At 37.4% G+C, this 12,994-nt stretch overlaps 1 protein-coding gene across 2 annotated transcripts in view; it reads left to right on the forward strand.

The window, feature by feature from the left end:
• GALK2 (galactokinase 2) overlaps positions 1-12,994 on the forward strand; it is a 119,891-nt gene that overhangs the window by 33,578 nt on the left and 73,319 nt on the right. For both annotated transcript variants that reach the window (XM_081831050.1, XM_081831049.1), the window contains exon 5: positions 3,024-3,170. In XM_081831050.1, the coding sequence (XP_081687176.1) occupies positions 3,024-3,170 (147 nt within the window). The remainder of the gene's footprint in view (positions 1-3,023; positions 3,171-12,994) is intronic.

Below are 12,994 nucleotides of genomic sequence, written 5' to 3' on the forward strand. Positions count from 1 at the left end.
ACCTTTTATTTCTTTTTGTTGTCTGATTGCTGTTGCTAGGACTTCTAGTACTACGTTGAACAATAGTGGAGAGAGTGGGCATCCTTGACGTGTTCCTGATCTTAAGGGAAAGGCTCTCATCTTTTCCCCATTGAGGATGATATTCACCGTGGGTTTTTCATAGATGGATTTTATGAACTTGAGGAATGTTCCCTTTATCCCTATACTCTGAAGAGTTTTAATCAGGAAAGGATGCTATATTTTGTCAAATGCTTTTTCTGCATCAATTGAGAGGTTCTTCTCTCTCCTCTTATTAATGTGTTCTATCACATTGATTGATTTTTGAATGTTGAACCACCCTTGCATCCTGGGGATAAATCCCACTTGGTCGTGGTGGATGATCCTTTTAATGTATTGTTGGATCCTATTAGGTAGGATTTTGTTGAGAATTTTTGAATCCATATTCATCAGTGATATCAGACTGAAATTCTCCTTTTTGATGGGGTCATTGCCTGGTTTGGGGATTAAGGTAATGCTGGCCTCATACAATGAGTCTGGAAGCTTTCCTTCTGTTTCTGTTTTTGGAAACATCTTCAGGAGAATAGGTATTATTTCTTCTTTGAACATTTGGTAGAATTCCCCAGGGAATCTATCAGGCCCTGGACTCTTGTGTTTGGGAGGTTTTTGATCACTACTTCAATCTTGTTACTGGTTATTGGCCTATTCAGGTTGTCAATTTCTTCCTGTTTCAGTCTTGGGAGTTTATAGGTTTCGAGGAAGGCCTCCATTTCATCCAGGTTGCTCAGTTTATTGGCATATAGTTGTTGATAATAATTTCTAATAATTGTTTCTATTTCTTTGGTGTTAGTTGTGATCTCTCCCCTTTCAATCATAATTTTATTAATTTGGGTCCTTTCTCTTTTCTTTTGGATAAGTCTGGCCAGTGGTTTATCGATCTTATTAATTCTATCAAAGAACCAGCTTCTAGGTTCGTTGATCTGATCTACCGTGTTTCTGGTTTCTAATTCATTGATGTCTGCTCTAATCTTAATTATTTCTCTTCTAATGCATGGCATAGGCATCATTTGTTGCTTTTTCTCTAGTTCGTTAAGGTATAAAGTTAGTTGGTGAATTCGGATTTTTCTATTTTTTTGAGTGAGGCTTGGATGGCTATGTATTTCCCCCTTAGGACCGCCTTTGTAGTATCCCATAGTTTTTGGACCGATGTGTTTTCATTCTCATTGGTTTCCATGAAATGTTTAAGTTCTTCTTTGATTTCCTGGTTGACCCAAACATTCCTGAGCAGGGTGGTCTTTAGCTTCCAAGTGTTTGAATTTCTGCCAAATTTTTTCTTGTGATTGAGTTCCAGTTTTAAAGCATTATGGTCTGAGAATATGCAGGGAATAATCTCAATCTTTTGGTATCAGTTGAGATCTGATTTGTGACCCAGTATGTGGTCTATTCTGGAGAAAGTTCCATGTGTGCTCGAGAAGAATGAGTATTCTCTTATTTTAGGGTGGAATATTCTGTTTATATCTATGAGGTCCATCTGGTCCAGGGTGTCATTCAAAGCTCTTGTTTCTTTGTTTATTTTCTGCTTAGATGATCTGTCGATTGCTGAGAGTGGATTATTGAGGTCTCCTACAATTAACGTATTATTATCAATATGACTCCTTATTTTGGTTAACAGTTGGCTTATGTAGATGGCTGCTCCCATCTTGGGGGCATAGATATTTACAGTTGTTAGATCTTCTTGTTGGATAGACCCTTTAAGAATGATATAGTGTCCTTCTGTGTCTCTAACTACAGTTTTTAGCTTAAAATCTAATTTGTCTAAGAATTGCTACCCCAGCTTTCTTTTGAGGTCCGTTGGCATGGAAGGTGGATCTCCATCCCTTCACTTTCAGTCTGGATGTATCTTTAGGTTCAAAATGAGTCTCTTGTAGACAGCATATGGTTGGGTCCTGTCTTTTTATCCAATCTGTAATCTTGTGCCGTTTCATGGGAGCATTTAGGCTGTTCACGTTGAGAGTGATTATTGAAAGATATGAATTTATTGTCATCATGTTGCCTGTGAAGTCCTTGTTTCTATAGATTGTCTCTGTAAATTTCTTTTCTATATCACTCTTGGGGTCTTTTTCCTTTTATAGAACCCCCCTTAATATTTCTTGCAGGACCGGCTTAGTGGTCACATATTCTTTCAGTTTCTGCCGGTCTTGGAAGCTCTGCATCTCTCCATCTGTTCTAAATGACAGCCTTGCTGGATAAAGTATTCTTGGCTGCATGTTCTTCTCATTAGTACCCTGAATATGCCCTTTCTGGCCTGCCTGGCTTGCCAGGTCTCTGTGGATAGGTCTGACGTTATTTTGATGTTCCTCCCTCTGTACGTAAGGAATCTCTTCCCCCTAACTGCCCTTAAGATGGTTTCCTTGGTTCTAAGATTTGCAGGTTTTACTATTACATGCTGGGGCATTGGCCTGTTTTCCTTGATCTTAGGAGGGTTCTTCTCTGCCTCTAGGACACGAATGTTTGTTTCATTCCCTAGATTAGGGAAGTTCTCAGCTATGATTTGCTCAAATATATCTTCTAGTCCTCTCTATCTCTCCACCCCCTCAGGGATCCTTACTGTTAGACTTTTACAGTCATATTGTATTGGGCTGTGCTACATGGAGATTTAACCTGCCTCACTAATATTGTGTATTTCTTGTCCTGCTACTCGAGAAATTGAATTATAATTGTTTCGTTTGTTCAAATCAATGAGTGTTCAAGAAAAAGATCATTCAAGGCAATTTTAGGAAATGGATCAATAGCTTTTTGTTGAACAAAGTAAAAAATAATCTTCAGATTACCGAACCCTGTGGCCAAGAACCATTAAATGAAATGTCATGTATAGACTCAACTAAATTGAATTGCACAAGTAGTTTCTATAAATAGCATAATAAGTCCATTGATAAATGTTTGTTCTCTGGGGAATGAAAGAATGTTTTGCTACTCCTCGAATCCAACACTGAAGTTACTAGCACTATTTTTCTTTCTATTCTTAGGAACACTTTGGTCTTAGCAACCTGACTGGAATGAATTGCTTGGTAGATGGAAACATCCCACCAAGTTCTGGACTCTCCAGCTCCAGTGCTCTGGTTTGTTGTGCTGGCTTGGTGACACTCACAGTGCTGGGAATGAACCTATCCAAGGTAACCAACTTGAATGTGTTAGCCTCACAGAACTCTCTCTTTCTAAAGCCATTAGTATCTGAATCTCAAAATTATAACATCTTACTTTGATTAAAAACTCTGTCTTACCTGAAAGGACTCTATACATGGGCAGGCACTGTAACCTAACAAATTAATAAGTCCTGCTTGTGATAAACTGCTATAAAGTATCTGATACTTTGCAAATAATGAGCAGATCTGTGAATAACTGTATTAAAATGCTCTTATGTTCTTACATTAAGTGTGGAGTTTGAGTGCATGGATATCTTTTTGGATCACCTCACTAACAAGTTCAGTTTAGACCAAGAAATTGTAGGCCTCATAGTTGGACCTGCTTATTTTCAACCAAAACCTTAAATTAAATATTTGACAGGCACTGGGTAAAAAGGGTAAAGACCAGGCAATAAAGGAACCGAACAGCATATCTGTTTATACCAGCAGGTTAGTCACTGAAATAAACTTTAAAAAAAATATTGCATTACAAAGAGGAAATGCTTATTTAAAGGAAACATAAATCCTACAAAAGGTCAGAAAGCCTCAACTCACAAGTTCACATAAATCTCTGACTTTGCAGTTCAGAGCAGGTGTGCTCAGTTTTAATTAATGCTTTGGAGTTCTGGTTCAAACACAATGTTATCATAGGTTCTTTTTTATCCCATGCACATATACTACCACATTTATAGATGGTTTGGGGAGGGCATCAGGCAGATCAAGAGAAAGTCAGCCACATGCTTGGTCTGTCTTCGCCTGTTTAAACTTTCAGTTTGAAAATTTTATATGTAAGAGGAAAAAGAGAAATAAAGGAGAAAGCAAAGGCTCAGATAGAGTCCTCTTTGGCTGTCACGGGTAAGTGTACATTGGTTAGCCCTTCGTAAGCTATGGCTTATTTGATGGGAAGGGCAACTTACTTGTTTTTCGTTTATTGGGAGGAAAGAAAGCAAGGGGAAAAAAGTCCATATGTGAAATGTGCTTCCACTGGTACTATGTTTAATCTAATGGTTTATTTGTTTATTCATTTGGTCATCATTTAGCCATTATTTATTTAGTGGCTACTTTGTACCAGGTAATATTCAAAGCATTGGAGCTATAATAGGTCCAGTTTTAACCCTCACAGTGCTTATGATCTGAAAGGGGAACAGAGATAAGTAACAGGCAACTATAATAGAGTGTGATAAGTGGATAAGTAGTGTGCTATGGGAGCACACTAAATGCAGATTTAGAGAGCATGGGACATCTAAGCTGACACACAAGGATTTGTAGATGTTTGTCAAGAAATAGTGATAGCATGAAAACACTGGCAACATAAATAGGCATGTATCAGTGGAGGGAATCTTATGTGGGAATATCTAGAGTAAGAGTGATCGTAGATTGTTGGAGGAACCAAAAGGGGCTTAATTTGGCTGGAGTAATTTGGATGACAGGGTAGGAGACCAGATGCTGGGGCTTGTAAGCCATGTTGAGGAATTTGGGCTTTATCTTGATAGCAGTGTAAAACCATTTCAGGCTTTTAGGAAGAGGATATCATGATCATACCTATATTTTAGAAAGATCTCTTTGGCTCTATTATAAAATCTAGATATGAGGGTAGTAACAGTATTGGTAGTAGGGAAATGATTTGGTCTAGGGAAATGGTGGAGAGAATGGAGAGACCTGGATCATAGAATTAAAGTACATCTCAGACAGAATCAATAAGACTTGGTCATTGGGTATGGGGATGAGGGACAGAGATGAGTCAAGGATTTACCCAGGTCTCTGCCTTGGTGTGATTTGTTGGAATAAGGAATGTAGATGAAACTGAAATGTGAGATTACATCAAAATAAAAAGCTTTTGCACAGCAAAGGAAACCATCAACAAAAGAAAAGGGCAACCTACTGAATGGGAAAAAATATTTGCCAATTATTTATCTGCTATGGTGTTAATATCCAAAATATATAAAGAACTCATACAACTCAATAGCATAAAAACAAACAATATGATTAAAAATGGGCAGAGTGTCTGAATAGACATTTTTCCAGAGAAGACATACAGATGGCCAACAGACACATGAAAGGATGCTCAACATCACTTATCATCAGGAAAATGCAAATCTAAACCACAATGAAATATTACTTCACACCTGTCAGAATGGCTAGTATCAAAAAGATAAGAAATAAGTAGTTGTTGGTGAAGATGTGGAGAAAAGGGAATCCTTGTGCACTGTTGGTGGGAATGTAAATTGGTGCAGCAATTATGAAAAACAGTATGGATGTTCCTCAAAAAATTAAAAACAGAGCTACCATATGCTCCAGCAATTGCATTTTTGGGCTTTTATCTGAAGAAATTGAAAACATTAACTTGAAAAGATATATGCACCCCTATGTACACCGAAGTGTTATTTGCAATAGTAAAGGTACAGAAACAACCTAAGTATCTGTTGATGAATGGATAAAGAAAATGTGGTATGTATGTACAATGACATATTAGTTAACCATAAAAAAGAATGAAATCTTGCCAATTGCAACAACATGGAGGGAACTTGAGAGTATTGTGCTAAGTGAAATATGTCAGACATGAAAAGACAAATATGTATGATTTCACTTGTGCAATCTAAAAAAATTTTTTTTAATGTTTTATTTTACTGTTATCTCTTTTAGAGAGGGAGAGAGAGGTGGGAGGAGGGGCAGAGGGAGAGAGAATCTCAAGCAGACTCCATAACCAGTGTGGAGCCTGATGTGAGGTTTGATCTTACAACCCTGAGATCATGACCTGAGCTAAAATCAAGAGTTGGATGCTTAACCGACTGAGCCACCCAGGTGCCCCTAAAATTTTTTTTTAAACCAAAGCTAATACGTAAGAGAACAAATTAATTGTTGCCAGAGTGGTGGTTGGGGGATGGGTGAAATGGGTAGAGGGAGTCAAAAGGTACAAACTTCCAGTTATAAAATAAATAAATCATGGGATGTAATGTACAGAATGGTAACTATAGTTAACAATACTGCATTGCATATTTGAAAGTTGCTAAGAGAGTAAATCTTAAAGGTTCTCATCAAAAGACAATAAAATTCTATAACTATGTATGGTGATGGTTGCTAACTAGACTTATTGTGATGATCATTTCACAATATATACAGATATCAAATCATTATGTTGTATACCTGAAACTAATATAAGTATGTTAGTTATAGCTCAATTAAAAATTTGAATAAAAAATAGCAAATATACTTTTATCAGAACTAACTCCACAGCAATTGTGCAAGACTGTTGAATCACAGATCTGTCCCTCTGAAACAAATAATACATTATATGTTAAAAAAAAAAAAAAGAAGAAGATAGCAGGAGGGGAAGAATGAAGGGGGGAAATCGGAGGGGGAGACGAACCATGAGAGACTATGGACTCTGAAAAACAAACTGAGGGTTCTAGAGGGGTGGGGGGGGAAGGATGGGTTAGCCTGGTGATGGGTATTGAGGAGGGCACGTTCTGCATGTTGCACTGGGTGTTATGCACAAACAATGAATCATGGAACACTACATCAGAAACTAATGATGTAATGTATGGTGATTAACATAACATAAAAAAAAAAACAACTGACTCCATTGCCGAAAGGGAACAATATGTATATCCTAGCTTTCTCTGTTAGTCTGAGTTGCACTGACAATGCTTATATTTCATAGGGGCTTAGCATCATTATTTAGGAGAGTTTCTTTGCTGTAGTGAGATAGAATCTTAATTGAAAGGAAGCCTGATTTGCTCAGAGTCTTTATAGTTAAGTGCCTATTGTTGACATAGAACGCAAGAACTCAATGTACTTTAGAGAAGAGCTAGTTCAAAAATTTTTTAAAACTGATAATCAGTGTCCAATAAGAAACAAATGGCACACAGGTATAAATGAAGACAGTTTAATAAAGAGACTATTTACAGAGATGCGAGTAGGGTCAGGGGAACCAACTAGGAAGAGTTCCCTTGTGAAACCAGAAGCTATCATACTTTAGGAGCTATGACTGTAGAGTAATGTTGCCAGAGATGCAGTGAGGCAGTGAAAGAGGGAAGTGGGTAGGAATGGCAGTGAGTGGGAATGGGCAAGGGGAGTTGTCCATAGAGGTCAGTCTTCTGGGGTACAGAGAAGTGTGAGAATGGAGGGGCAGAAAGGCAAACAGAGAATAACCAGCCTATCTGATAAGAAAGATAAGTCCCACAAGAGATCGGTGACTAATCTCTCCCAATTGATGAGTAATTCCCTTCCAGTTAATATGTACATCCAGTAGTCCCTGTTAAATTGCAGATATTAATTACTGCAAATGAGATATGGTAAGTAGATACGGGATTTGTTAACTTATTAATAAATGAAATGTTATATGTCTGAAACCACTAAAACAAGATGGCTAGTCACCCAGAAATTCTGGAAGACCGAAATTATAAATGAGAAGGAAACTGGCAGAAGAGAATATGGTGTAATAAAAAGACCTATGAAATAGAAAAGGCTAGAGACTTCTGGTTTCAAGATGCCAGAACAAAGAACATATCTACTTTTTCTTTCCCCAACCCTCACTTGTTTCTTTTCTCAAAAAAACCATCCCCAAACAATAGGGAAAGCAAGAAAATGGAGGCATAGGTTTCATCTTTAGTAAATCAAGGAGACATAAATAACCCGAAACGACAAGATACAAAGATGGAAAATATGTGGAAGGATGGTGCATGACTTAGCAGAGTAAAGAAAGGTCAGAGCCAAGTGCTGTGGAAGGAAGTACAGATGGAAGGCAAGTTGATTCACAGCTGTCTGGAAAGGCTTAGGAATTAGAGGCACCCAGTACCATAGAAAGTAGGGTGACATGGTGGGTGGGAATCTATTTGAAAGCTTTTATGAGGAGAAGATAGACCTTCAGAGCCTACTCTTAACCCCCTAAGCAAGGAGACCATTTCCCCCCACTTTTGCAGGAATCTCTGGAGAAACAATCAGAGATAGTCTGGCAACACTGAGCACTGAGAAAGGCAGGATGAGAATAGAATTGAAAACTGGGGGATTAAAGGACATTCTACATCTGAACAGTGAAATTCCCAACTCCCTTCCTGTTCTCAGCTTTAGTATACCGGCAGCCTTACCATTCCACATCCTACTAGGAATACTGGAAGATCCTTCTCAGAAGAAATGGAACCATCCTGGAGAAGAGACCTGTAGATATGGACATTTGGTGACTTTCTCCCACAAAAATTCTCCCACAAAAATTCTCCAGCTACTCTATGACCCGATTACAGGCCCACTTACAAATAACCTTTCTAGTGATTCACTCTTAAATACGATAGGGTATCAAAAGATAATCAGACTTTGGAAGAAAGCCTCCAACATGAAGCACACAAACAACCAAAGAAACAAAAATTAAAAAAGGTACTCAGAGAAAACAGAGACAATTCTTTGAAGAATGCTTCAAAGAAGCCATGATATCCTCAGAGAGATAAAAATAAAATGTTGAAGAAAGAACAGAGTTTCGTTTTTTGAAAAGGACCAAACAATAAGAGCTTTTGAATATTAAAAATATGATAGCTAAAACAGAAGTTTCAGTAAAAGGATTGGAAGAACTCTCTGATAAAGTAGGGAAAAAAAGAGAGGGACAATAAGAGAGAGAAATATAGGAAAATTTGTAGATCAGTTCCAGAAATTCTATATCCAGCTAGTAAGGAGAAAAAGAGAAAAGAATCATTAGAAAACTATATTTAAAAAAAATAATATTTCTCTAAAGTGAAAAATGGATTTTCAAATTGAAAGGTGCTCATTGGGTGTTCAGCATAATAAATGAAAATAAACAATTTTTTGTTTTAATTTTTAAATTTTTTTTTTACAAATTAAAAAAATAAAGAGAAAAAACAAATCAAAGTACATCATCTGGGAACCTTGAAACTTGAATGTTAATAGAAAACACACTAACGGCTGATTGAGAAAAGAGGAGAGAAGAGAAAAGAAGGGAATGAAAATTTATCAAAAATAGTTTTGGAAGATAGAAGGCAACAGAGTAATATAATGAATTATAATCTTTTGAGTTATAATCTTCAAAATATAAATGAATTCTAGCTTAGAATAAATGAATTGATCAAGTATAAAGCTAGAATAAAACATTCTCAGACATGCAGCATAAAAGTCTATAGAAGGTAATCCACCAAAACTAGGGAATAAACCAAGAAAGATGACATGGGAACTAGGAAATGGTAAATCCAATACAGGAGAGAGGAGTTGGGTATTTATAGAACATTGGTTAAGGGAAAACCCAACATAACACCCATGACACCCAGAAAAGCTTAGGGAACAGTACAGATTAGAACCAGAAGAGGGAGGGAAAAAATGGAATTGATAAATATTATCAGGAAAACAATAACAACAACAACAACAAGTGGTAAATCTGACATGTTTGACCATATGGAAAAATGGATTGAGAATGATTTTACAGAGTTATTGTAGGGAATAGGAAGGCTTAGCTGGACATGCAAATACAACTAAGCAAATGAGGAAATTAGGCAATTATTAAATATAGGAAAAACAAAAAAATGTTCCAGAAAGGAAATCAATAATTTTTCATGACTTGGCTCATAACACTAGCCTCAATTATAAATACACTGAATACTGATTTAACCAAAAATTTTGGCATAAATTTTTATGGAGGAGCCATTTTAACAGAGACTAAGGAGTGAGCACAAAAGGGAGGTAGGGAAAGGAGAGTCTAAGAGAGCTAAAATCCTTACTGACCCTAATATGAAGGCTGTAGATAAAGTTTAAAATGGAATAATGAGGAGATAGCATTTTATTCAGCTTTTTTGATAATTTAAAGCAAGAGCTAAGAGTGGAAAGTGTTTGACTCTGGGCATGCTGCATTGGGGATGGGGGTGTGAGCAGGAGAGTTATGGACTGCTTTTGTTTTAAGCCTTGTAGCTCCTTTGATTTTTTAGGTTATGTGCATATATCCCTTCTGCGAAAGTAAAAATTAACTGAGAATAAAGAAAAAGATGGCGAGAAGGGGTGAAAGGAATGAAAAGGTAAGGGGGGGAGAACTGGAGGGTGGACATGAAGATGCAGGAAGGGATTCAAGGCATCATAGTTAGAGATTAAGAACAGATGAGCTGTTGGGGCAAGACCAAATCAGAACAGCTGAGGGAGAAGCTTGCTGATGGGTTTTGGGTGAAAGGATCCAAGAAAATACAGGCAACTTCCACTTAACATGAGTCCATTCCAAAACTCAGTTGTTCTGCAAAAAATCATAGGCCTAATTCTTATTATTTTAAATAGGAGAAATTATAATGCATTACTCCTCAACTCAGAACCTCTACCTAATTTCCTACAATGTTACAAAAACACAGTAAAAATTCCTCTATGTAAGTAACACAGAAATACAATGAAAAATAGGTAAAACAATATTCTAGAACATGAAACAATTAATTTGGTTGTTAAGAAGCAGTTACTTTACACAAAATAAGTTCTTTGAATAATTAAAATAGACTACATTTTGAAAACAAAAAACAAAACAAAACAAAACAAAAAAACAAGCAGTTACTTTACTTAGTAGTACATTGTATGTCTTCTCTGAGGACACCTGGTAACCCAGTATTCTGTACACTTATTTTGTTAACAATGTTGTTTTTAAGCTTAAGGGTGTAAAAAAAAAAATATATATATATATATATACACACACACACACACACACACACACATATATATATATATATATTACATAAACACCTTTCAAAAAGTGTTGTATTGAAAGATATATATAGTCTATGAAGTTTGAGTATCAAAAGCCAAGTGTTCTATCAGGAAAATGTGAGGTGGTGAGACATTCTGTAAAGTATGCCTGTACTTTTTTAGCTCAGGATTCAAGTTTCTCTAGACTTGTGTTCAGTTTCTGTCTTTCTTGAATTGTCCTTGGAGGCCAAGAGTGAAAGACCAAGTTCCTTTTAAGGATCTTAGATTAGAGATAGGGGGCTGGCTCGGGAAACAGGTTGCAACTCTGGAGGCTAGCCTTGGATAGTAAGGTGTGTTAGGTAGACTTCTACCCACAAATTCTTCCCTCTGCTGGGGTGGGATGGGGTGGGGTAGGGTGTAGACTCTGAATTCAGGAGATGCTGGACTGAGTAAGTGATGTTCAGAAGACCCACTCTGGAGGAATGAGGGGTATAATAGAAGAATATAGGGCTGAACTACATCCTCATGTTAAAATCTAAGGAGGAGAAACCCCCTAAGTCTGTGGTTGATGAGGGCTGAAATGATCAGCAGGGAGCTATGGGGTTGGAGGTCATTCTATGCACAGTTATCTTTTGGCATTTGTCAAAAATACAATTCATGTGATGTAACCTGGAATATGGATTGGGCATAAAACTTTCCCTTGAGAGTTGCTGTCCACTGAGGAAACTGGAGAAGCTCATGGTTAGGCATCAAGAATCCTGTTTGTTATTGGGAAGCTTAGAATGTAACAGGAATAACACTGGATTTATGAGGGTGGGCTTCCCAGAGAAGATAGGCTTTTCATCCACAGTATAAACTTCCTATCCGAAGTCTTGGAAATAGCATTCGGTGACATTTACTGAACACCTACCAAGTGCCAGGCATTGTTCTAGGAACCAGGGATACAGCTGTGAATAAAGTCGGTGAAGCCCCTGCTTTCACGGGACTTACGTGCTGGTGTATGTGGTGATAGTAGGAGATAATGAATAACTAAATAAATACAGAATATCAGCCAGGGCTATGAAGAAAAATAGGCTGTAGTGAGGGGAAGTTGCTATTTTAGGTGAGGAGTCAAAAGTCCTTTTTAAGGAGGAGCCATTTTAACAGAGACTAAGGAGTAAGCACAAAAGGGAAGCAGAAGGAACAGCACATGCAAAAGCCCTAAAGCTAAAGCATGTTCATCATGTCCTAGGAATAGCAGAGGCCAGGGTGGGGCAGTGTGGTGAGAGGGCAGGGTGGTGGGAGGTAAGCTGAAGAGTGCTGCCCAGAGGCCACATTACCACATTGTGTAGAGTCTTCTTTGGATTTCATTCCAAGTATAATAGAAGGCCTTTGGAGGGCTGTGAGCTGAGGTGTCAAGATGTGATTCATGTTGCTTTGAGTTTCTTGCAGTTGGAAGTAGTATGCTGTACCTTATGCTGACCAGGGAGAAAATAATCTGTAAGATAAACAAAAAGAAAAGAAAAGAAATGGTCAATGCCCTTATGGAACTTAAATGCACATAGTGGGGTACTAACAGAAGACTTATTAATTGAGCATTTAGCTCATACAAGGTATGAGGTATTTTATGTGTAAATGGAGAACAGGGTTATAAGAATGGCTACTTGGTGTCGTTAAATGGGGAAGTTTTCAAATAAGTGGTAAGTTCTAAAAAAGCAAGGGGAGGCTGTGTCTTGACACAGTACTGGGAGGGGCCTGGGGCATTTCAAGCAGAGTGAACCTTTAAGTGTATTATAACAGTTCTCTGAGCCAGACTGATTAAAATGTGTCAGCCAAGGCCTAGAAATTCCTATGCTGCCTCATGACATTCCTTTTCAAAATTTTATGTGATGTCATATAACTCTTCTAGTTGTTTAAGTCCCTCAACAGGGTTAGGTAACTTAATTTCAGGGGCAAGTTAATTGTATAGACATGGATTGATCCTCTTTCAGAGGAGTGTTTTGGTGTTTGAAATCCATACTGTACAAGGGATCTTTGAGGTTCAGAAGCAGAGTAAGTGAATTGCTCAACATTTTGTGCCAGATATGTCCAAGTTTTTATTTCCTGAGTTTCCCTGAGAAAATTTAAGGGTATATTTTTCTCTGCATATAACTACATTTGAGTTAAATATTTCTTGGCCTTCAGAC

Source organism: Leptonychotes weddellii, chromosome 9, assembly GCF_054177405.1.
Source record: "Leptonychotes weddellii isolate Sample4059 chromosome 9, ASM5417740v2, whole genome shotgun sequence".
NCBI classification, from domain to species: Eukaryota; Metazoa; Chordata; class Mammalia; order Carnivora; family Phocidae; genus Leptonychotes; species Leptonychotes weddellii.